This window comes from Orbicella faveolata, unplaced genomic scaffold (genome assembly GCF_042242905.1).
Source record: "Orbicella faveolata isolate gen_17 unplaced genomic scaffold, um_ofav_v1 contig_27, whole genome shotgun sequence".
NCBI classification, from domain to species: Eukaryota; Metazoa; Cnidaria; class Anthozoa; order Scleractinia; family Merulinidae; genus Orbicella; species Orbicella faveolata.
In genome coordinates this window covers 4,945,395-4,967,418 of record NW_028301555.1, presented here as the reverse complement: position 1 = coordinate 4,967,418, position 22,024 = coordinate 4,945,395, and the positions used below count along the sequence as shown (strand labels likewise).

The following is a 22,024-nucleotide window of genomic DNA, read 5'->3' as shown; positions in this document are numbered from 1 at the left end:
CTATCGCTTTTCTTTTTCGCATCTCGCTCAAAGAAATACTCAAAATACTCATGGAGGTAAATTTTCAACACTGTTCATCGCTGCATTGAAATTTTCCCGGCGCCGCAAACGGAAATGAAGGAGGCTCAAAAACCGCATACTTCCGGTTTATGTCAACTGGGTTCTTTTTGCGGTCAGCAGATTACTCGATAAAAGGCGGGTCGCAAACATGGCCGACGACGAGTGGTTGTCTCCAGGACGCAAAATTTAGTTTGAAAAGGCTTCTATACCAGCTGCTTCTTCCAAGGCTTGGATTTTGGTGGCAGTGAACTGTTATGGCCAGCATTCGACTAGCTTTTGATGCCTCGGCGGGCAATAAAACTCCACACATTGTTCCACAATGCTTCGATCCAAAAGATGTCGATAACGCAACGACTAGATTTACTCTGGCAAATTACGACGCGAAAGATGGAGGGATTCCCATCAACTTTGGTTTGAATTGCCTTGGATGGATGGTAAACAAAATTTCCTTCTGCATGCTACCATATTTTGCCCCAGTATTTGAATATTTGATTGTTTTGCTTTGCTTATATTTAAGTTGTCTTTGATTTTTCGGTCCATTTGGCGGGAATGACAACAAAACGATGCAAATTGAGTTGCTAGATTCTCTGGACCGAATATCTCTTTGTGTTTTTCTTCTTATGTGATTTTTAGGTAGCAATTAAAATTCTTTTCCTGATACAGTTGGAGTGAAATGAAAATGTAAGCCACGACGAAAATTTTTTTTGTCTTGGCGACTCGATCTTTCCGCTCAACTGATAAGGGAAACTCGTTCAGGCAATGAGATGCCAAGAAATGTAGAGTGTCTGTTTTTCTTGATCAACAATTTGTTTTTTTTGGTATTGATTGAAATTTAAAGGATAGTAAGAAATTTGTTCTGTTAGAAGCGAAAGAAAAAAATTAAATTGTCAGCCATATGCTCCAAAATATATGCTTAAATATATAAAATAATTTCTCAGTCAAACGTAAGTCTTATCAGCGAATTGGCTTAGAACGACATAAGCTTTATACACGGTATTTCTAAAACAGAGAAAACTTGGTCATTTTCAGCAACGACGAGGTCGATTATTGAGAAAATAGGTTTACAAAAAGATGAGTATTTTTCAAAGCTTTGTCGACAACGATGGTCGCTGAAGTACCCGCGCTCTATTGTTCCTAGGTTCTGAAGCAGGTGAAATGTACTTTGCTTTTGTCATTTGTTATGCAAAAAAATTATGATTTTTTTAATTCACTGCTGGTCTGTCGAGCGATGTAACAACAGACACGTTTGCTAATAATATAACATAATTAAACAATATCTTAAGCTGCTGGTAAAGAACTGGCTGATTCATTTGTATCTTTGTACAACAACTGAAGCAGCTTTCAATAACTGTGTCAGAAATGTGTTGTTTTAACACTATTGTGAAAGGTGCATGATTTAATAATCAGTTTCATTTTCATCTAAAAGTTATGGATTTGGGGAAGAAGTTTTGGAAGAGTTTCTTGTGTACAGTAACTGTTTTGAGAGCTAAATTTGTACCATATATATTTTCACTCTGGAAAATTCAAAATACCATTTTATATGTGTTATTATTGTATTCATGTACAGTGATCTTAGACCAGTCACTGCAGAGGTTTGTTCTGCAATTAGCCAAATAACATTGCATGAAAACATGAAAAAAAAAAAAAAAAAAAAAAAAAAAATTGACAGAGCTTTCGAATTAATTTATGCATCTGTTATCTTTTCCTTGTATGATCTGTGCCATTTTCAGACTTGTGTTGAATGGTCAGATCTAATATGAATCTGATTTCAGTCTTTTGATCAGCAAATAACAAATTCTGCATGGAAGAAAGATGGACAGAGCCTTCAAATTAAGTTTGACTTGTCGCATTTTCCTTGTGTTAGCAGCATTACTATCTTATTTTTAATGGTTGTGTAGATTGGGCTAAATACATGTTACACAAGTTTGATTGACAAAGCAATGCTAATTTTCACAGTTATGCAAGCTTTCCAAAGTCTCTTTTGAAAGTTTTCTTTCCCTTGTGTACAGTTTATGGGTTTAAGAATATTTAAAGATTATGTTGATGAAATGTGCACAATTTATAGTTTTTTTTTGTAAATGTTTTGGAAGAAACTTCTTTGTCAAGACAACTGACATGCCACTTTTGTTATGACTTTCCAAGCTATAAACCCATGAAATTGAAAATTGTAACAATGAACAGTGGCATAGATAAACCACCACACCACAAGAAAACTGTCTAGACTACATTTCATTGCTTTGATTGGCTTTTGTTACCCAGTGTCACCAGAATATGACTCCAATAAAAGGTTGGTGAAAGGGTGAATGGTTCTACAAAAACCATGGGTATTGCTAAATTTTCATTGAATTTCAGGGTCTTGCAGTCTCATATTTTTAGAGGTTATGTGGATCTTGCAGTCTTGATTTTTTCACAAAGCTGTCTCAGAGTCGCAATCTTTTGTGAGACTAAGAAAGTCTCTAAATCCTGATTTGTTTGTTTGCTTTCACAAATATCGTCTTAGAGGCTGAACATTTGGCACTCACACTTAAAACAGTTGGAAACCTTGGTCTTGCGATTTAAAAAGTCAAAATGTCTCAGGCTCGCAATAAGAATGAGAACAGCCAGGAGATCTTTTTATTATCATGGAAGTACAGTTTTTAATAAATACTGTAAATGTACATAAATTTGAAGATATTACTATGATAGCTAGGCTTTTGATATTTGTTGTAATGTACTTTCCTATATTTAAGTTTTTAGTTTTGTAGGTACCCTATTATTGTGTAATCTAAGGTAGGTAATAGTTTTGGGGCTCCTATTGATAGCGGGGATGCTTTGTAAGGTCCCTGAAGGGACTACCCTGAAAATTTACACATATATTTTTTACTTTTAAGTAAAGGTGTCTATCTTTCTCACCTTCTTGCAAGGTCTAGCATGTGATCATTTCACCAGCCTTAGTAAAGCAGGGCCATTGTTTAATAGAAAGAGGCAAGGCAAGACCTTGTCTAGATTTTATTGGAAAATTTAAAAAAAGGACTGATAGTTGGAAATTAATAATAAATTTCCAGAGAACATTTACTATTGGTTCATGAAATATTAGTTAACCCAGGTGATGTGAGCGAATTTAGGGAAAAAACAAATAATTTTTGAGGCGAAAAAGTTTGAATGGTGGGTTCACAAATGGCCGTACCCAACCCTCTTAAAGTTGTAATTTCCTGATCTGTCTTCATGTATCTGAGTTACAAATATATCTATCACAGAAAGGTTTCATTAAGATTTTCAGCAGGGCGGCAACTGGTTTTCACAGTCCTGAAGGCAAAAAATTTTGAACTGAACTTCTTTATAAGAGAAACTTTCCTCCTACATGTAAATGGTCAAACCAGGCTGGCAAAATCCTCCTCACAGCCAGTCAATTTACCCAGTGCTCTGCCATTTTACCCCTGTTTATCCCTTGCCAGGATGTGATACTGGGTCATCACAGGTTTTTTTTTAATGCTGCTTTTTTTTACCTGTGATCTAGATTGTATTCATCATATTCTGTGTGATCAGAAGACTTGTCTGGGATTATGGAAGACTAGCACTGATACAAAAGGAAGACCAGGGGTAATTGTACTTTTAACTATGTTACTTTTTAGAAATTATGAATAAATTGTTAAATGGTATTATTAAACAAAAGAAAATGGCTAATTTCAAATCCAGATTTCAGCTTAACTAGTTGATAAGAAAGCCTGAAAGAATTCAGTTTCCAACAGGATTCAAATACATTGCATTTCCAGCGTAAAGGATCTACCACCAAGTTAAGTTTTACAGGCGGCGAGAGAGTGATTATTAGATCAAATTATTGCAGACAAGAGATAATCACAGTTCTACATGTACTCAGCAGGGGTTTCATTTATGTTTTCAGCAAGAGGGCAACTGGTTTTCATGGGCGGGCAAAACTTTTTGAACTGAACCATCTTTATAAGAAAAACTTTCCTCTATATGGTGAAACCAGTTGGGCAAAATCGTGCTCACAGCTGGTCAATTTTCCTGGTTCCTGGCCCTTAATGAAACCCCTGACTCAGCTAAGGTAGATATAAAATACATGATATTAATTTTGATCAGTATGTACAAATCCGGTTTAGTGACCTTTTGAATATGCACCAAAAAGTGTACAATTTGTACTTATCCAATCGTTTTAATACTCATCTTGGCTTGTAGGTGAGTGATGATTTCAAATCCTGTCCCTTTATATATTTATATACAATTCATGTACATATAACAATCAAGAAGTAATATTCATTTTTAGATGGACTGAAATGTTTTATGGAACAAGGGGGGAAAGTTCAGAAGGAGAAAGCCCTGGTGTAGAGAGTAGTACCAATAGCACTCCTGCATCTGTCGACTTTCCGGAAGTGAAAAAAAAGGTTGGTGTTATAATTAATTGTTAATTTATTGTAAATACTGTTTGGGTGGTCATTGTTAATGATTAAAACCTTAAAAAATGTTGGATCTGACCTAAAATGCTATAAAAATGGTTTTTTTTTTATGGCATTTTAGGTCAGATCCAACATTTTTTAAAGGAGAAGGTCACTCCAAAAACTGTATATTTTTTGTTCCTGCTAACACTGTAAAAACCTTGCACTAAGTTTAGCCACTCACCAAAGTTTCAGCCTCTAAACTGCAGGTTTTCCTTATGAAATTTGTCTCCAAAGAAACCCAAAATTCGAGCATTGTTGCCGCCAGTTTGAACACTACTCAGCAGCCAGGCTGCGTTTTCCTGATGTCATTCCGTCCAAGAGTGGCTTCCAACAAGCCTTTTAACCACCACTCTGGGTTATGGCTGCTCTTGAGCCATATTATTTTGAGCCAAACATGCTCCAAACTCCAACTTGATAGTGGATACATATAATTGCTTGGAAAAAATAGATTTTGCTGACCTGGTGAAGGATGCCAAGTCAGTTGCAGGTTTTTTCTCCTTTCCGCCAATTTCGAGTCTGACGGAATGATGTCATTTAAACACAGCCTGGCTGCCAAGATAGTTTCAAAATGGCAGCCTCCAAAGTCGCTCCTTTCGAGATAAATTTCTTTAGGATAGGGCGGGCACTTCAGAGGCTGAAACTTCGGTGAGTGGAAAAGCTGGATGTTTACTTGCTATAGGCGAAGACAAAAAAGTAAGCTTTTTGGAGTGACCTTCTCCTTTAAGGTTTTAACTCCTTAAATGTTTCTTTTTGTTTTGGAGCCAGCTGCTAAACTCTGTTTTACTGAAAAGTATATGAAGCTCATTTGAATGTGTAAGAATAACTAGTAAGACAATCTCAGATAGTGCAGGGTGAACTGTGTTACCACAGACTATACATGTAGCTCAGACAAAGTAGTCACAACACAGGTCCTCACTCCTGCTGTTCACTCCTGGTTTATATTGACCTTGGTAGTCAACTATGGCTTTTATTCCTGCAGAATATGAACAGGCAGAAACCTTGATAAGCCATAATTTTAGCATTGTGTGACCATGTTTTTCATTCAAGGTCCAAAAAAGGACTTTCAATTACCATTTGTCAAGACAGCTTGTGAATTTTACTGTTTGTTTAATTAATCAACAGAAAAATAAAGTTTACACATATATAGTAATTGCCATAGTACTTTAGTGCTTTAGTGCTCTGTCGGTTTAGTGGATGTCAGCCCTCTAAACCATCCCAATAGTGCACTCTGCACTAAAAGGGAAGTAGTCATGTATGATGTCCTGTAATGCTGTTTCTTGTGCTGTTCTCATGATATAGTAAGCGTGTGCAGCAGTTCTCCATTTCTACCCATTTACAGCTACGTGTATTGGACTAAATTGAAAAAAAAGTCTAGTTCTAGTTATGTAGGCTTGATAATTATGAAAATTCTAGCTGTTACTTATTATAATGTATTAATTACTAACAGTTTAATAAAACAGCTCTGCCAGCATGTACTTAACTTGTTTTGTTTCATGTAATTCTTTCACTCCACAGGGTCTTTTCTCATGGATCCTTGTCTTCATGCGAGTCACTGATGAACACATTCGACTGAAGTGTGGTATAGATGCATTACAATATATTGTATTCCAGAAGCACCTTTTAGTTTACACTGTCATAATCTTCTGTCTTTCCATTGGCATAGTTTTACCCGTCAACTACTCTGGAAAAAATGGTGAGTAACCACATTTGCTACAAGCTAAGACCGTTTTTGACCATTGTAGCAAGTGAAAAAAAATAATGGTGGTTAAGATTACCATGAAGGTCGTCAATTCTTAGCTGTTTTGGATTCCGAAGAAATTGAAAGTTAGACATCATACCTGAGAAATTAGTTTGTTCAGTTTTTTTTTTCCTTAATAATCTTTCGACTTTGTATCAAAATCTGAAGAATGTGGAAGTTCCAGTTTGATTATGGTTGTGGTGCCAGACACTTTACTCTCACTTTGAATCTAGTGACCCAGGAACTTTTATTGGATAGATGCCAGCAAACTGTTCGTGAAACCTGACGACAATGCAGGGAGTAGCCTTTGATGGATCGGCATCTTACTTCTATCCAGAGGCAGAGCCTGCTCAGAAATCTCTACTTCCTGCATTCAATTTGCTGTTCCAGAGAGTATCTTACCCCCCATGAAGTGTTTTTGTTTGTGTGACCGCCCCCCCCTTTTGAAATCCCAGTTGAGCCTTATGCATAGCCTTACACCTTCCTGTCACATTCTTTTAGAATTTCTAGTGACCTTACATATATACTAGGGCCATGAATTACCTGTAAACTAGCTGATTAGTTAAGCGTAACTCCACATTAAATAAAGTATCATATCATATTATATGGTATGGTATGGCATGGCATGACATGGCATGGCATGGCATGGCATGGTATCATTACATAGGGTGGGTATCAGAGATAATTTATTTCCTAGAACTGCTCAATTTGACAAATACCTTTAAACAGACTTGAACCTCAACCTTTTACAGGCAAACTTGTACTAGCAGGCAATTCCCATTTGAAGACACCTCCTGTAAACAGATGCTTAGTCATCTTCCAAACCACATACAAACACTACATTGTCATAATATTTTGCTAAGCTTTTGATCTGAACAAATTCAAGACAAAATAGAGGATCTGTAGACAGACTAGGTATTCCTAACGACTAGATTTCTCAGAGGCAGGGTATCGCACAGACCACATAAAATGCATATCAGGTGTCTGTTTTTCTAGCAGCCTCTGGGAACTAATGTTTTCCATGTTAGCTTTGACCCAAACCCTGCAAATAAAGGGGAGATGAAGGAAATATCTAAAAAAATGAATAACTAACTTTTTCACTTCTTCCTTTCTCTGTTGGTTTCTCCCTTATTTGTTTGGTCATTTCTCCTTCCTTCCTAAAGCCTTCCTCTCCCCTCTTTTCAGGCCCAGGGAGAGTTATTAACAATTCAGTTTTATTACATAAACACCAATGAAATACCAGGTGAGCTTTTGTGCGATAACATGATATCTTCACATGTGAAAATAACATGTTATTTTATCAAGTGAAAAGATCACCGTTGCTATGGTGATGTAATAAATCATGTCTTTCCTTGCAAAAATGAAACGGTTTGGTGTTTAATTGGTGTTTTTATTAATAACACATTACATGGCCACTTGGAGATACAAAATCTATCTAGTTCTCATGTTGAAAAATACTTCACTCATTTGCTGAGCCCACTCGTGGAATATTTTTCAACACTTCAAGAGTTTTATCTCCTTGTGGCCATGTAATATCCTCTATGTATTGAACTTTGTAGAGCCTGAGAGGAATTCTTTTGGAGCCACCACAGTATCAAACTTAAGACCAGACTCAAGTGTCTTCTGGATGCACACCGTCTTTGCCATCATGTACTGTGTGTTGATGGTGATCGTGCTGCGGCATTTTACCAATCTGTTTGGATACGAGAGTCGGGATAATTCCACAAAGACTATAATGATCACTAATGTCCCTAAAACAGTGACGGCAGACTTGATCACTCAACATTTTCGGTGAGTAGGAAGTTTATATTTGATACTATATGTGTTGTGTTACATGTACTCTCTCTTAATGCTAGAAAGCCTGGCTGTTCTCTCTCATTTCCCCGGCCGGCCTGGTAGCTAAGTTGAAAGATAAAAAATTAGTGGTAGATCAATTCTGTACATTATAAGGCTTAGCCTTATCCAAGGTTTAAGTTTTAAACTTTTATACTAAGTTAACGGCCAAGTCGCTAGTGGAGGGAAGGTGCCTACGAAGCCCGGGGGCTGCAACCGCAGTCACATCCCCAAGGTGCTAGAACACCCGACTGGCCTTCCCAACCCGCAACCAAGCCACGAGCCCCCCGCGCCAAGCCCCCTGCAGGCACCCGTCACACTCAATCCAGATGGCATTGGTGGAAAAAAAAATGCTGAATAGAAGGGGGATAGGGAGGGAATGCCGAGAACCGCTAAACTATAGTTCAATCCACAACGCCACACTAACAGAGCAATGAACACACTGCGAGCACATGGGATGACAACACATGTACTAACCAAAATTACCACTGGACAATGTCAGCCCCAAGGCTCTCACGACCATATGACTGCTGCAAACGCTACAGAACGCACCAAACGCTAAACAAACACTAACAGATGGCCAAGGCACTATCAAACGCCTACAAAAAATGCTAGTGACCAGACTCGCTCCTGGTCATAAACTATGTAAAATTTCATTGAACTATATCGAACGCTACAGAACGCACCAAATGCTAACCAAATGCTCACAGATGGCCAAGACACTAACAACTGCCTATAAAAACGCTACTGACCAGACTAGGTCCTAGTCGTTAACTATGTTAAATTTCATTTAACTATATTATAACAAGTCTTGTTAACTAGTTCATTTCTAAATTCTGTGTGTATGGTTAACAATTATTAAGAATAAACTTATTCTTACATTTATCAGATCTGATTTGGCTTGTAGAGTGTTTTCCAGTCAATGACATTTTATTTTCAATTGGTGTTTGAGGTTAAGCCTGTTATTTATTAGGTCAATACATTAAATTTGTTATTTGATGTTCCCTCAGAGCAAGGTTTTGTTTTTCATTTGCCTACCTCTCTTTCTAAAGCAACCTCATGAAATACAGGCAGTTGGAAAAACTGTTTTAGAGTCAATCACCGCTTGCCAGCATTTCTTAGTAATAATATTATGTTCTTTGATGCCACTTAACAGCGAGATTTATGGTGATACGCAAATCCTCGAAGTCCAAATTGCATTCAATTTCAAGAAACTCAAAGAAGCCCAGAGGAAAGTACTTGCAGCGCAGATGGGTCGTCAGCACTGTGAAGAGCAGCTTCAAAAGACTGGAGAACGACCTCTCACTGTGGTCAGCACCAACAAGCTATCACCATGTTGTCAGTGCTGTGGTGCCAGTCATGTTGACGGCATTGAATACTTCACTGAGGAAGAAGAAGATGGCAAAACAGAGGCTGATATGCAAAGACAGAAGCTGATGAGTCTGGGAATAGCTTTCGTGACATTTGAAAATGCAAAAGTTGTTGACAGGTGAGGAAGGACACTCCTCTGTTAGTTGTTTTAACGTACATGAGTGAGGTGCTGTGCCCAGACGGATAGTGCTTTGGACTTTAATAGTCTAAACTTGAGTGGTTTAAGTTCAAGCTGTGGTTTGGGTCATTGTGTTGTGTTCTTGGGCAAGACACTTTACTTTCACAGTACCTCTCTCCACCCAGGTGTATAAATGGGTACAGGCAAATTTAATGAACTGCAATGAACTGGCATTCCAAGCAGGAGAATGCTATAGAAATCAGGACAAGCTCTTTTGTCTATGGGACCTTCTTCCCCCCTCCCCTTGCCTTTGACAGGGTTCTCAATAAGCACCTGCAACAGGCAAAGATTACCATCTAGTAAACCATTGCACGTTGGCTACTTTTGATAGATCTGGTAAAAACTAAAATCACATGTCCTTTTGTTTGGTCTGGAGGCACTACAAATCATTCTCCACCTACTTTGAATATTTGGAAGAACCCTACATGTACCTAAGCGTTAAGCGGTGACGTTTAGGGGTCACAAGTTGGTTTGTGAATGAAATAAATTTATATTAAGCAAAATATGTTTATCTATAATATTGCTTTTGTAGATGTCTCAAAGACTTCAACACAGTCAAACATGGCAGTCCAGAGTCATCAGTGTCCAGGAAAATCTTTTCCGACCACTGGAATGTGGCAAGAGCACCTGTAGCAGGAGATATCATTTGGGAACATTTATCTGTGGATCATGAGAGCTGGTGGGCCAGAGCAGTGCTTATAAACACGTTGCTGTTCATATTTGTGCTGTTTTTGACCACTCCAACTGTTGCGCTGTCCACACTTCATGAGTTGGAAGCTAGTATAGGTCAGCAGCCATTTGTTATTTTGTATTTCTTAATAATTATTCCGGTTCTCTGTATGCATTATGGGAATAGATAATAAACAGTACCACATGAAAGTACTGCTCAATAGCTTTTATTTGAATGGTCGCACAGTAGGGTTTCATCCACAGACTTCAAAGTTAGAACCACCTTGTACTACATAATAAACAGTACCACATGAAAGTACAGTGTTCAATAGCTTTCATTTGAATGGTCACACACTAGGGTTTCATCCACAGACTTAAAAGCTAGAACCACCTTGTACTGCATAATAAACAGTACCACATGAAAGTACTGCTCAGTAGCTTTCACTCATGGTCTCACTTTAGGGTTTTATTAAAAAACCTGAAAGTCATTATTTTACCTGCAATAGTTAACACTTGCTTGTTTGTGTTTTCTGCAGCGGAAAGCAACCCGAAGCTAGCAGTCCCTCCAAACCCATTTCTCACCCAATTCTTGCCCACTATTCTTCTCTGGGGCTTTGCAGCCATCCTTCCAGCAGTTGTTTCATGGTCAAGTTATTTTGAAGCGCACTGGACAAGGTATTTGACTTACGTCTTATCTACAACTTTTAAAATCTGACCTTTTTGTTACAATTGAAACATCACTTCTTGAGGTTGCAGTAGTCTTGTAAATTCAAAATTGTGTCTTCTGGTAAGGTGGCAAGATTTCAATACTTTTTTCAAGACTCTGATCTCCCCCCCCCCCCCCCCCCAGGTGTAGTAATCGTCATTCTGAACAGTTGTTCCCCCCTCCCCCCCACCCTGGTGTACTCCCTGGTATGTGTTAATCTTCATTTCTTCTACGACTTTTCCTAGGTCTAAACTTGAACACTCGGTGATGTTAAAGACCTACATCTTCCTAGTCTTGATGATTATTGTTCTACCCTCTTTAGCTCTGACAAGGTAGGAAGGTTTATCGATATTTTTATCCAGTTCCCTAACTGCTAAGCCACGCCTCATTTTCCCACCCCATTTCCAGTGAAAGACGAAAGGCACAATTATGAAACAAGGACGTTCTTCTTGTCAAAAAAAAACGTTAACTGCTCTTCACTGGCTCGGGCTGGTAACAGACTTAGTGGGAACATCCATTTTACCAATATGCCACTTTTGTATTGAATATCGGAGATGGTAATGAACAAGGTTTTCGGACGCGTGCAAAATTGCATAGAATAGTTTTCAATTGATCAGGCAGTAACTTTGGGTTTGGTTTTGATTTTACGACGGTTCGAGATAATTGGCTGAGTAGTCTAATTGGTAAGTAATTGGTTTGGCTTTACGACACTCAATTGAAACTGCTCTGCAACGAAATTAATTCCTGGTTATTGGTAACCCGGTGTTTTATGTTTTGGCATAGTTAATAGAGGGTTAACGTGGCAAAATGCCAAAGGTGGTCAGTTGTCATGCATGCTCATACAACTAACCAATATAAGCAGTTCGATTAATTATGTAATTAATGCGTAGTCTATGAGCATAAAACAAAAGATGTACAGGGTCAAGGACCTCCCAACTTAAATCTTAGTCTTTTTGTACTTCTTTGATGTTTATCGGCCTTCCTAACCATTTCCCCATATTAACTATGGCTTAGGCAATACTGTTTTTCTCTGTTTTAGTGCGGACGCCTTGTTTCATTTGACTCTGGGCGGAAAGATGCCGGAATTCCAAAGTAGACTAGCGTAAGTAGAAGCCGTCGTCAGTTGTAAGACGATAAAGAAAATTCTCTCTTGCCTCAACTCTGGCTCTTTTCAATTCTGTTTCAGTTGTGTGTTTTTGCCTAACAATGGTGCGTTCTTTGTAAACTACCTCATAACTTCAGCACTGATTGGAACCGCGCTAGAATTGTGTCGTTTTCCCGAGCTCGTGTCGTACGCAGGAAATATGGCTCGTGCGCGAAACGACGGAGAGAAAAGGCTTGCTCGTAAGGTAAGGGTGATTAGTCACTGACTTTTCCAAACGATACCAATCTATTGGCAAGTAGACAAGTGATGAGAAGAAAAATATTCACAAAGTACGTAGAATTATTGTCTTCATGTGCCACCAAATTGCCTAACAGTAAAAGAAAGGTATGGTGATCCAACAAAAGAATTGATATTTCGGGCTGGTTTTTTCGTGTTTTTTTTTAATTGTTATTTATTTTGAACTAACGTTGTGCGTCTACATGATGAAGCGGAAAAATAGTGACTGCAAAACTCGCAGTCCATAAAGAAGTACGAATAGCTCGCAGTTTTAAAGTTCGCAGTTTGTTATAAAGTTGGGCATTTTAACGCCTTGCTTCACGCTCTCAAGAGAGTTTTTCACAGAAATTTCACACAATCTGTTGGCGACAAAACGTTTTGCTCGTTTGGGGGAAAGACGCGTCCGGACCTCGCACCTTGAATAGTCGGTAAAACTAGAGTGAAACGCTTTTCCTAAATGGTCTCGCGGACCTCTTTTCCTCCCCAGCAGCAGCTAGTTCTCGTTTGGCTCCTTTGTACCTATAGTCAAATTCTCCCAACTGGCTTTAAAATAGATTTAGGTAGATCAGAGAGGAGAATTTGCTTGTTGACACCAGGATTATATCGTTTTAACAGGAAGCCGTGCGCGCGTTCGCGTACGGTCAGCAGTACGCGTGGATGTTGGTCATCTTTTCTGTCATGGTGGTATATTGTATCACGTGCCCTCTTGTCACGCCATTCGGTAAGTCACGCGATTATACATAGTCACGCCATCGTCCCTCAATTCTACCAATATAAAGAAATTTGAAATCCGTAAAAACAGAATACTGCATTTTATATTGGCATCTGCTGGTTTTCCCGATTGCGATTCTTATACCTTGAAACTATGAGTTGGAATTCAGCCGTAAAATGATTTTTTGGTTCCTCAGGACTTCGCAAGAGCAGTCAAACTTCTATTCTAGTCACTCGTGAATACTCCGAAAGAAAGGAGATACGTCATCGTGACGTAACATGATGTAGAGCAACAGTGTTGCTTAGCAACTGAATTAAAAAAGCGGGAATCCAGACTTTCCTCCGGTGGTCAAGAGCGCTCAAAATCTAGTTTCTCCTTCCAAAAGGAATACATTGTCAAGCATACTGATGATGAGAATAAAGATAATCATCACTTGAAGATATTGTTTTAATGTAACACTATTTTCTTGGAGCTAACATTATAAGAAATGTATACAACTGTGTAAGGAGAATTGCAATTTCCATGTTAGAATTCTTCCTGTTGTTTGTCCTCAGGTTTGCTGTATTTGGCGTTCAAGCACTTGGTTGATCGATACAATCTTTACTTCAACCATCGCGCTCCAGCCTACAAATACGTAGATAGCACTGTTCATTACACGGCAGTGACGTTTGCCATGATTTCCACGTTCTATCTCCTAATATCACTGTTATTCTACTCTGTTATTAGGCTAGGTAAGCAATTAGAGTCAATTTGAAGCATTTCAGAACACCAGTAGGTTTCCCCCTTCAGACCACCTCGGCACACACTAGGGGACATGAATCGGGGACATGAATCGGGGACATGGATCGGGAACATGTTGCAGCGACAGTTTTGGGGGCACGTGTGACAGGCCCGTTTTTGCGAAAAAGCTCTGTTGCGGGGACAAAATCAGTTTTGTTCCCGCAACATGCGGCATGAGATTCAGCTATTTTGAATTCTTGCGTCATGAAGTAAGGGCAAAAATAACCTTTATTTTCAATGTCGCATCATGCGCACTGCTCTTGCAAACTTCCCCCATTTACAACACATTTTAATGCCTCAATCCGCTTCGTGCGCACCAGCGTGCATAGTGTCACTGCAACACGTACCCTATGCCTACAAACGAAGGGGTTCGTCCCCGCTTCACATCCTCTCAACATGTCCTATAGTGCGTGCCGACCTTTAAGTTATTACGGCGGATTTCTTTTAACCAAAAGAAAAACTCATCAGTTATTTCTTATATAAGAACCCCTGTAATATCAATCAATGGTTGGTCTGCCTGGGGATGTTCGAGTCTTAGTTATCAGTTAAATTTTCGGCGATTTCTTAGGTATCTGTAACCTAGAAATTTTATTCATCTGAGATCTCAGCAATCAGGTTTAAAACGCGTTATTTCTCAGCTGACAGTCATTTGATCAATTTTGCCGTTCATACGTTGAGATGATCCATCGCGAAATGATCCCAGCCGATTTTCTTTTGAATGAAACGTTAAATGAAACGAAAACTGCTCTCCCTAAAGTTAACAACTTCTTCAAAAACACTCGGAAAAGATTATTTACTTTAGTGAATGCGTTCATTCAAAATGGTTCTATTGACCTGACGAAGTTGAAAAAGAACCTTCATAACATTACCTTTATAAAACTAGCTTGTGAAATCCGTTATGGAGAAGACAGATCTCGCTCTTCTCGAAAATCAAATGTTTTTGTCATTATCTTTTGAAAGAACTACATGTAAAGTCCGCCGTGTTAAAACCTCATTCCAGCCACTAATGCACAAGTTTCCATAGAAACTCTCCCTGTCTTATAAAACTGTTCAGCAAGTTCTTGTTTCCCTGGAAACAGACGCACGACATTTCGCGTGGCAAGCGCCCCACACCACCCCCGAAGGGTACGGTACGGTTTCCTTGGAAACCTTCGCTGCTTCGTAAAACTTTCTTTCCTTTATCGTACCCGGTTTTGCGATTCCGGGCCGCCCGCGATACTCGTAACACGCAGCAATTGTTTTGAAAGTGGTGAGTTGGCAGTGTGGTGTTCTGCGAACATGCTGAATGTTCCAAACCTTTGCGGATTGTGATCGAAATTGAGCAGTTCTCGGGTGGGAATATCGTATTTTATGGCTTGGCATATGGGCGAATTTCGCCTACTTTCGGAGAACTTTGGAAGTAAGTAACAATTGTCGAAATAGTGATTTAGCTTGGTTGAAATTTCGTGCACGCAAATATTGTAATGAATGCCATGGAAGTATGTTTTTTTAGCTTTACTTCGATGGCGGTTTAAAATCTGCTTGTTAATTTCGAATACGCGTATGTTGCGGTGAAACGGTGGTCTTGAAAACGGCTTTTTGAATTTCAAACGCCGTTTAAACGATTTCTTGCTGTGACGTTTTGGAAGCACATTTCCATCGAAACTTTCTAAAGCAATTACATCCACAACTGGAATAAAATTTGATTTCTATAATATATGTTGTTACTGAAAAGGTACTGGAACAGCAAACTGTATGGGTTGCCATTGTCAGAATATTTGCTTAACTAAGCTGTCGAGACCGCGACTTTTCCTTATAATTTGCTTCAAAGTTCTTATAAACATATTCGAATCAAATCTAATAATGTTTATAATTAGTAATCGGAATACCTGTGTGTGGCCCAACGTTTCAACAATATCAATTTAATAAAACGCTCAGAGTATCTTGCATATATCACTTTCGCTCCGTTAACGTGCACGCATTTTTCTATTTAAACACCCTCATGTAAAGCGACCAAAGGCTAATCTTGGCATTTTATTCGGCTCTCAAAATGTTTCGCAATGAAACCTAAAGTGATTTATTTTCCCTCCCGATTTGCTTACAATTTTGACTGGATATTCATCGTAACAAAGAGACTTTGTGGAACTTCTTCAAACGATTTGATTAACTGTGTGGTTTTTTTCGTTGATGAATTTACCTTTCTGCCGCCAAGATCTACATTTAAACTCTCCTGATCATTTCTCTTATACTTTCTTTAATTTTGCATGGGAGAATCTCGCTACCAGGCAGTACTTCCCAAATTGAGAACAAATTACTGCCGAGTAAAACTTCAATTCCAATTGTAGTACTTTCCAAAGAGTACATTAAATCTTACTCCATACTGGTCCCGCTTCTTCAGCAGCGATTGCATCCTTTAGATAACATTTGTCCATTTTAAAACTTAACATGCATATCCGCTTGGTGAAGATATTTTTTTTACCTCGCCCTTTATTTTTGCGAAAACCTTGAAAATTCGAATCCAATAAATAACGTATATTTTGGCAAAGAAAATATGAACGTAACTCACATTGAGTTGGAAGTAAAACCAGTTAAGTTTGAAAGCTGAATGGAGACTTCAATGTTCCCTAAAACGCTTGTCTTTTCCTTCGATTGTTCAGTTATTTTTGCCTTAAGATATTCTTTTAATACTTCCTGGGCTACTTGCATATTTTTTTTTCGCATTTTCACGTCCACGTGGTATACTGCTTTATGTATTTCGCGGAAATGCGATGCACACGATAAAGAGTTGTAACTATGCGGAAAGACCGTGTTCGACAGGCGACACAATATATGGACCTCTCAGAACAGATTTTAAGATTTCAATATGACTAATAACCATAATTATTAAGAACTTTATTCATCTGATAACCGTTGGCGCGAGAAATACAGTAATACATCACATCATAATTGAATTTTACTATAAGAATATAACATACATTGTGAAAATTGCGATTGTAGAACCACTATTATGAGCTCTAGGTTTCTATCGCATGATAGTTGACGAGGACGCATAGAAATCGAGAGCAAATAATCTAATTGTTTTTGCATAAATCTACCAGTCGTTCAAACCTTTACAACAAGACAGGACCACAACACTTCAAAAACGCAAAGAAGCGGCCGCCATTTTGTTAACAAGCGCACACTGCTAGACTACTCACTGTCTACAACAGAATAGATAGCGAGTAGCATAGCCAATGAGAGAACGGTATTCGTGATAGAACGCTAGTAGATTTATACAAATTACACTTCCGTCCTCCTAAAGCCGATATTAGGGAGCTTAAGCAAACGACGACGACGACGGCAACGAGAACGTCACTGAAAAAAAGGTTTAATGAGCAAAACAATAGCTGTGCACGTGCGTTATAAATCTTTGTACATTTCTTTGCCGTCCTCTTGAAGACAACAGGGACCTTACGCATATAAGACGGCGACGACGAGGACGACGCCTAGTAAAAATTTTCTATTTTACTTTGAAATTTCGCATTTATTTGGAACTTTCCTGTGTGTCTGTCGGTATTAAAACTTGCCCCTACTGAATATGCTACGAATGCGTTCAATTCCAAATAGAAATACGAAAAATTAGCCGTTGTGGTTCACGTTCTCCAGACAACCAGAATTTGGTCATTTCACGTTGCTGTTTTGCAGAGGACAGCAAAGAAATGTACCAGGAATTACAACGCACGTGCACAGCCATTGTTTTGCTCATTAGACAGTTTGTTTGGTGACGTTCTCGTTGCCGTTGCCGTTGTGTTTTGCGTAAGGTCCCTAACAACGTGAAATGACCACGTTCTGCGTCGTCCACGGAACGTGGACGACAACGGCTAATTTTTCGTATTTCCATTTGGAATTGAACGCCTTCGTTGTATATTTAGCTTAAGCACGTTTGTAGAGACATTGGCGTACCGAACAGATCTAGAAAATCGCGAATTTCGCTTGTAAAATATCAATTCACTTTTTACTAGGCGTCGTCCTCGGCGTCGTCGTCGTCGTCGTCGTTACTTAAGCTCCCTATTGTCTAGCGCCTCCACTTCGTCGGTCTTTCTAACATTTGGTTCGTTTTTTTTCCCTCAGGTATCGATGATCCTCAAACAGTATTTACCTTGGTCGTGGTGTTCATCACAATTTTCTTCTTCGTAGCCCGAGTATGTTTCGGAATGTTCAAACGATTTGGACCTCACAAGGTAAATATTAAATATAATAATAACAAGAAACGTTCCACAGTTTTATGATATGAGAGGCGGATTGAAAAGTTTGCGAACGCCTTGTGACTGCAGAAAACCTATTTCATGATTTAACAAGGTTTTGGTAAAATTTCAGAGACCTTAGCGAAAAGTGGAAAACGCGAACTTCTCGCACTCAATCAAAGTCAGTTCGCATTTTTTTAAAATATTGTGTAGTGTTAACGAGGCTGATCCTGCGTAGATATATATTTTTTTTTACTAATTTCCAGTATAAATCCTTTGTAAAATGATATTTTAAAATTATTTTACACATAGCTTATGGCAGGAGGACATTCTTAACCACGCGACAAAAATCTTAAATCAAAAATGGAATTCAGGCTCGAGGTTGACTGACTGACCGATTGATTGATTGATTGATTGATTGATTGATAGATAGATAGATAGATTGATTGATTGATTGATTGATTGACTGTGTAATTGTTTGAATGCTTGCTTGCTTGATATATTGACTGCTGCCTATGATATTTATTAGCTCAATGTTGACTCTCGAAATTGTTTTCTTTTTGTTTCTGTTAGCAACAACTTATAACTGATGCAGAACTGAATGGCGCTGATATCTACATTCCAGTAAGTTTGGATGTTAATCTTCGAATGATCTTAACAACTTCCCAGATAAAGTCTCAAGCAATTTTGTTGCACTACTGTACGAGATCAGTCGTTGAATTTAACCTGCCATCAAGCATTCTTGGTTCGCAACTATCTTGTTTGGTGGGACAGGTGTGCAAGAGCCCTTCAGTCAGATGAGCCCGTGCTATCTTTTCCTTTTCGCTTATATGGATAACATGACAGCTTACGAAATGCCCCCAAACTGAGTCGAGAAATTGAAACGTTGAACTTTTCGTGAATGCACGGTCTTTTCCGAGTGTATAGACCTGTTGTCTCGCTTGTTACGCAGCCTGTTTGTTTCTCTTTTTTGGGAGAGAGGGGAGCAAATCGAGTACTGCGTGATTAATGTTAATCCAGCATGTGTGTCGTTGCGTTACAGGAGGCTTACCTTCCGCCAGTTCTCCAAACGACGCGCGAAATGAAGGCGACCGGAAGTGATGACGTCTCTCCGCCCCAGCTCACCAGGCGGAAAAATTACGGCGCGACTCAGAATGATCATGTGATCGATACCTCGCAGCTGACGCCAAGTTCAGAAACAGTGTTGACTTTCACTGACGAAGACAGACACTAAAGTGTGAAGTGGCCATATTTAAAACTGGTTTAGTGATGAGTGTTGACATTTCTTACAGTACAAAACGTTTTGTTTTTCATTTTTAATATAGACTTAATTTAAGCAGCGAAGTTGTGGAGACGGCTAGTTAAATTTTGTCAGCGCGTTTTTGAAGGAACATGTTTTTCTTCCAAATTTGCCAGCGCCAACTGTGTAGAAAAGCGAAGTTTTTGCGGTCATAGTGAAGTTCCCAGCTTAGAGATGGCGCCCACCTTAAAAAGGGGTCTGCTTTTGAAAAATTGGCACTGTTTTAAATCTGAATAATTCAATAGATCGTTTTCACGTGACGTCATCAAATTCCAAAATCCAAAACTAAAGAGCCACGAAAATTTTTATCCTCATAAGGCATAAAGGGATCTAAACTTATATCTGTTTTCAACTTTTCAGCTCAATAGCGTGCTTGGTTTGGAAACCAGCGCCGTTTGAAGTTCAGAGTTATGGCGGTACGTGACATACCGCTCCGATCGCGTTTGTTGAAAAATATACACTAATCTAGTGATTTGCAGCCTTTTTTAGGAGTTAAAGTGTTAGGAAAAGTGCTTGTGTAAATGTTTGTGGGTTCAGTTCAGATAATCAGTCGCCTAGATAGCCAAAGTAAGTTCCAGATGTTTGCACTATGTTCCGGCCGCCATGTTGGTGGAGAACAGAGCTCCACCAACATGCCTGCTCCATGCTGGGCTCTGTAAATTTGCGCAAAACATTTCGACGAATAGCTGAAGTTTGGGAAAACGCAGAGAACCAAAACTTGGAGAAGTGTCCTCTTTACTTGTCTTCCATAATATTAAAAATTTCTTTACTTTATCCACTGAATAGTTTTCGATTTTGTTTTTCGTTGCGTGATAGTGAAAACCATCTATTTAGCAGCGAACTACAAATTCGCATCGCTTGTCCGTATAGTTTTATTTAAGTTAAACTAAAACAAAATATAGTTATTAAATATAAAGAAAGAGTATAAAAATAGTGAATTGCTTACACTTGATTGGGTCTTTTTCGTTCGAGTTCCTTCGTTAAGGTATTCGGTTATGTTCGGTATTTTCCGAAGATATTCGGCGGAGTGCCTCGCAATTTAGACTCGGAGATTGAGTTAAAAGTAATGTGGTGTTTGATATTTATGTTAATTTCATTGATATCTTCATAAGGAGTTTAATTCATAAGACAATTTGTAAAGTTATTTTGTGAAAGAACACGTCTAGCATTATTCGAGAACATTACATTGCTCGGCCTAGAACAATTATTTCAAAGTATTTAGGTAAATATTTATACAGTAATTCGTCGCATTGTTGTAGCGACGGGTTTAGAATATGTTATTGTTGGATTAATTGCAAATTCAAGGTTTAAAGTGTAAATTTAACCGAGCACGAACTATTAACACAGAACTTGATGAATGCCTCTTTTCAATGGATATCCAGATGTTTTGTGTGTATGTTTTTTAATCGTTCAGGTAACTTTGAGGTATCGTCTCGGATTCCCCTTCAATTAATAATTTTTTTTTTGGAATTTTTTCCGTTAGTAGTTCTGCTGTATGTTAGTTTGTGACTTTGCGTTCACTTGTAAAAATTATTGAGTATTTTATTTTGCTATCAGTTAGATCTCATGTGGTATCAACATTCTTTACTGACGAAAATTTCAGTGATCGCTTCAGAAGTTCGAAAAGGATAAATTTATTAGAACTGGTCGCTTGTGTTTGTGCTTTTTAAGTCGACGATTATGTGTGTCTCGGGTCGATCCAATGGTCTCATTTATTTAGAATTTTAACGTCAAATAGTAGCGATTTATTTGCTTTCTTTTATTCCAGCTTCGGTAAACGTTTGTTCCCAGGGTCTCTATTCGTCCCGCTTTCGCGGGTACGGGAGGAAGAGAAACACTGGGACCGAGGTTGGCTTGGGTCTCTTCGCGGCTATTTTGCTAATTGGCCACGTTCGATATATCAATATTCTAACATGGCTCCGAGGCTTTCAGGACAAACTTCTATATTTGGTGTAGTTTTCTTTGTATCCAAGTCTCTCTTGGGAATTGAGAGACAAAAAAAAAAAACAACTTAAATTTGCAATTTTGACCCGAAAGCCTCGGAGCCATATTAGAATACGGTATTGATCTATTGAACGTGGCGTATTTGCATCACAGTTAAATCCAAAGTGAATGCGACGTTAGTTTGAATTTGTGTCCGCAAGAGAAAATGATCACGGTGTCTTGGTGTCCGAAATTGCGTCCCATCCACATTTGATGTAATTACAATGCGTAAAAGAAAGGGCTACTGCCACAAGTCGAGCCAGCGGGTACAGGGTACGGTGGAAAATAACAGAGCCTCCCCTCCCCACATCTCTCAGGCCATAGCAACTGTTTTTGCTCTTCAGTTTTTTCCGTGAATCTCGTAGTACATGCGTCCTTTGTCTTGCCCAACGAGTTTAATAAGGTTTGATTTATCCTGCAACTCCAAAGAGTTATAGAAATCTAATTTCTCCTTACCATATCGATACATCGTCAAGCAGACGAGGCTTCAGAATACGGAAATTCATCTAGTAGAAGAACAACCTTGATGTACATCTAAATTCCTAGAACTGTCATAGGAAGAATGTATGAAGGTATGTAAGGAGAATTAACTATTTAAATTTGGCCTTGAAGGATTTTAAAATACTCTGGCTTGGGGATAGTTGTGCAAATAAATATGCGTAGCTATTACTTATG

At 38.7% G+C, this 22,024-nt stretch overlaps 1 protein-coding gene across 1 annotated transcript; it reads left to right on the top strand.

Annotated features, from left to right (window-relative positions):
• The first annotated feature begins 182 nt into the window (after window positions 1-182).
• LOC110044269 (osmosensitive cation channel TMEM63C-like) lies at window positions 183-21,014 on the top strand. Its single transcript, XM_020749794.2, has 16 exons — window positions 183-494; window positions 3,557-3,639; window positions 4,325-4,442; window positions 6,012-6,189; window positions 7,794-8,025; window positions 9,224-9,556; window positions 10,149-10,402; window positions 10,822-10,960; window positions 11,237-11,323; window positions 12,031-12,093; window positions 12,178-12,340; window positions 12,988-13,093; window positions 13,639-13,815; window positions 17,954-18,063; window positions 18,640-18,690; window positions 19,109-21,014. Exons 1-16 carry the CDS (start codon window positions 315-317, stop codon window positions 19,298-19,300), a joined length of 2,466 nt encoding a protein of 821 aa, XP_020605453.2. The 5' UTR covers window positions 183-314; the 3' UTR covers window positions 19,301-21,014.
• Window positions 21,015-22,024: the final 1,010 nt, after the last annotated feature.

Excerpts from the sequence above, each read along its gene's own strand:
- LOC110044269 (XM_020749794.2), top strand. The coding sequence starts at position 315 with ATGGCCAGCATTCGACTAGCTTTTGATGCCTCGGCGGGCAATAAAACT. Across the intron at positions 3,640-4,324 it reads ATACAAAAGGAAGACCAGGG|ATGGACTGAAATGTTTTATG; the intron begins GTAATTGTACTT and ends ATTCATTTTTAG. Across the intron at positions 11,324-12,030 it reads CCCTCTTTAGCTCTGACAAG|TGCGGACGCCTTGTTTCATT; the intron begins GTAGGAAGGTTT and ends TCTCTGTTTTAG.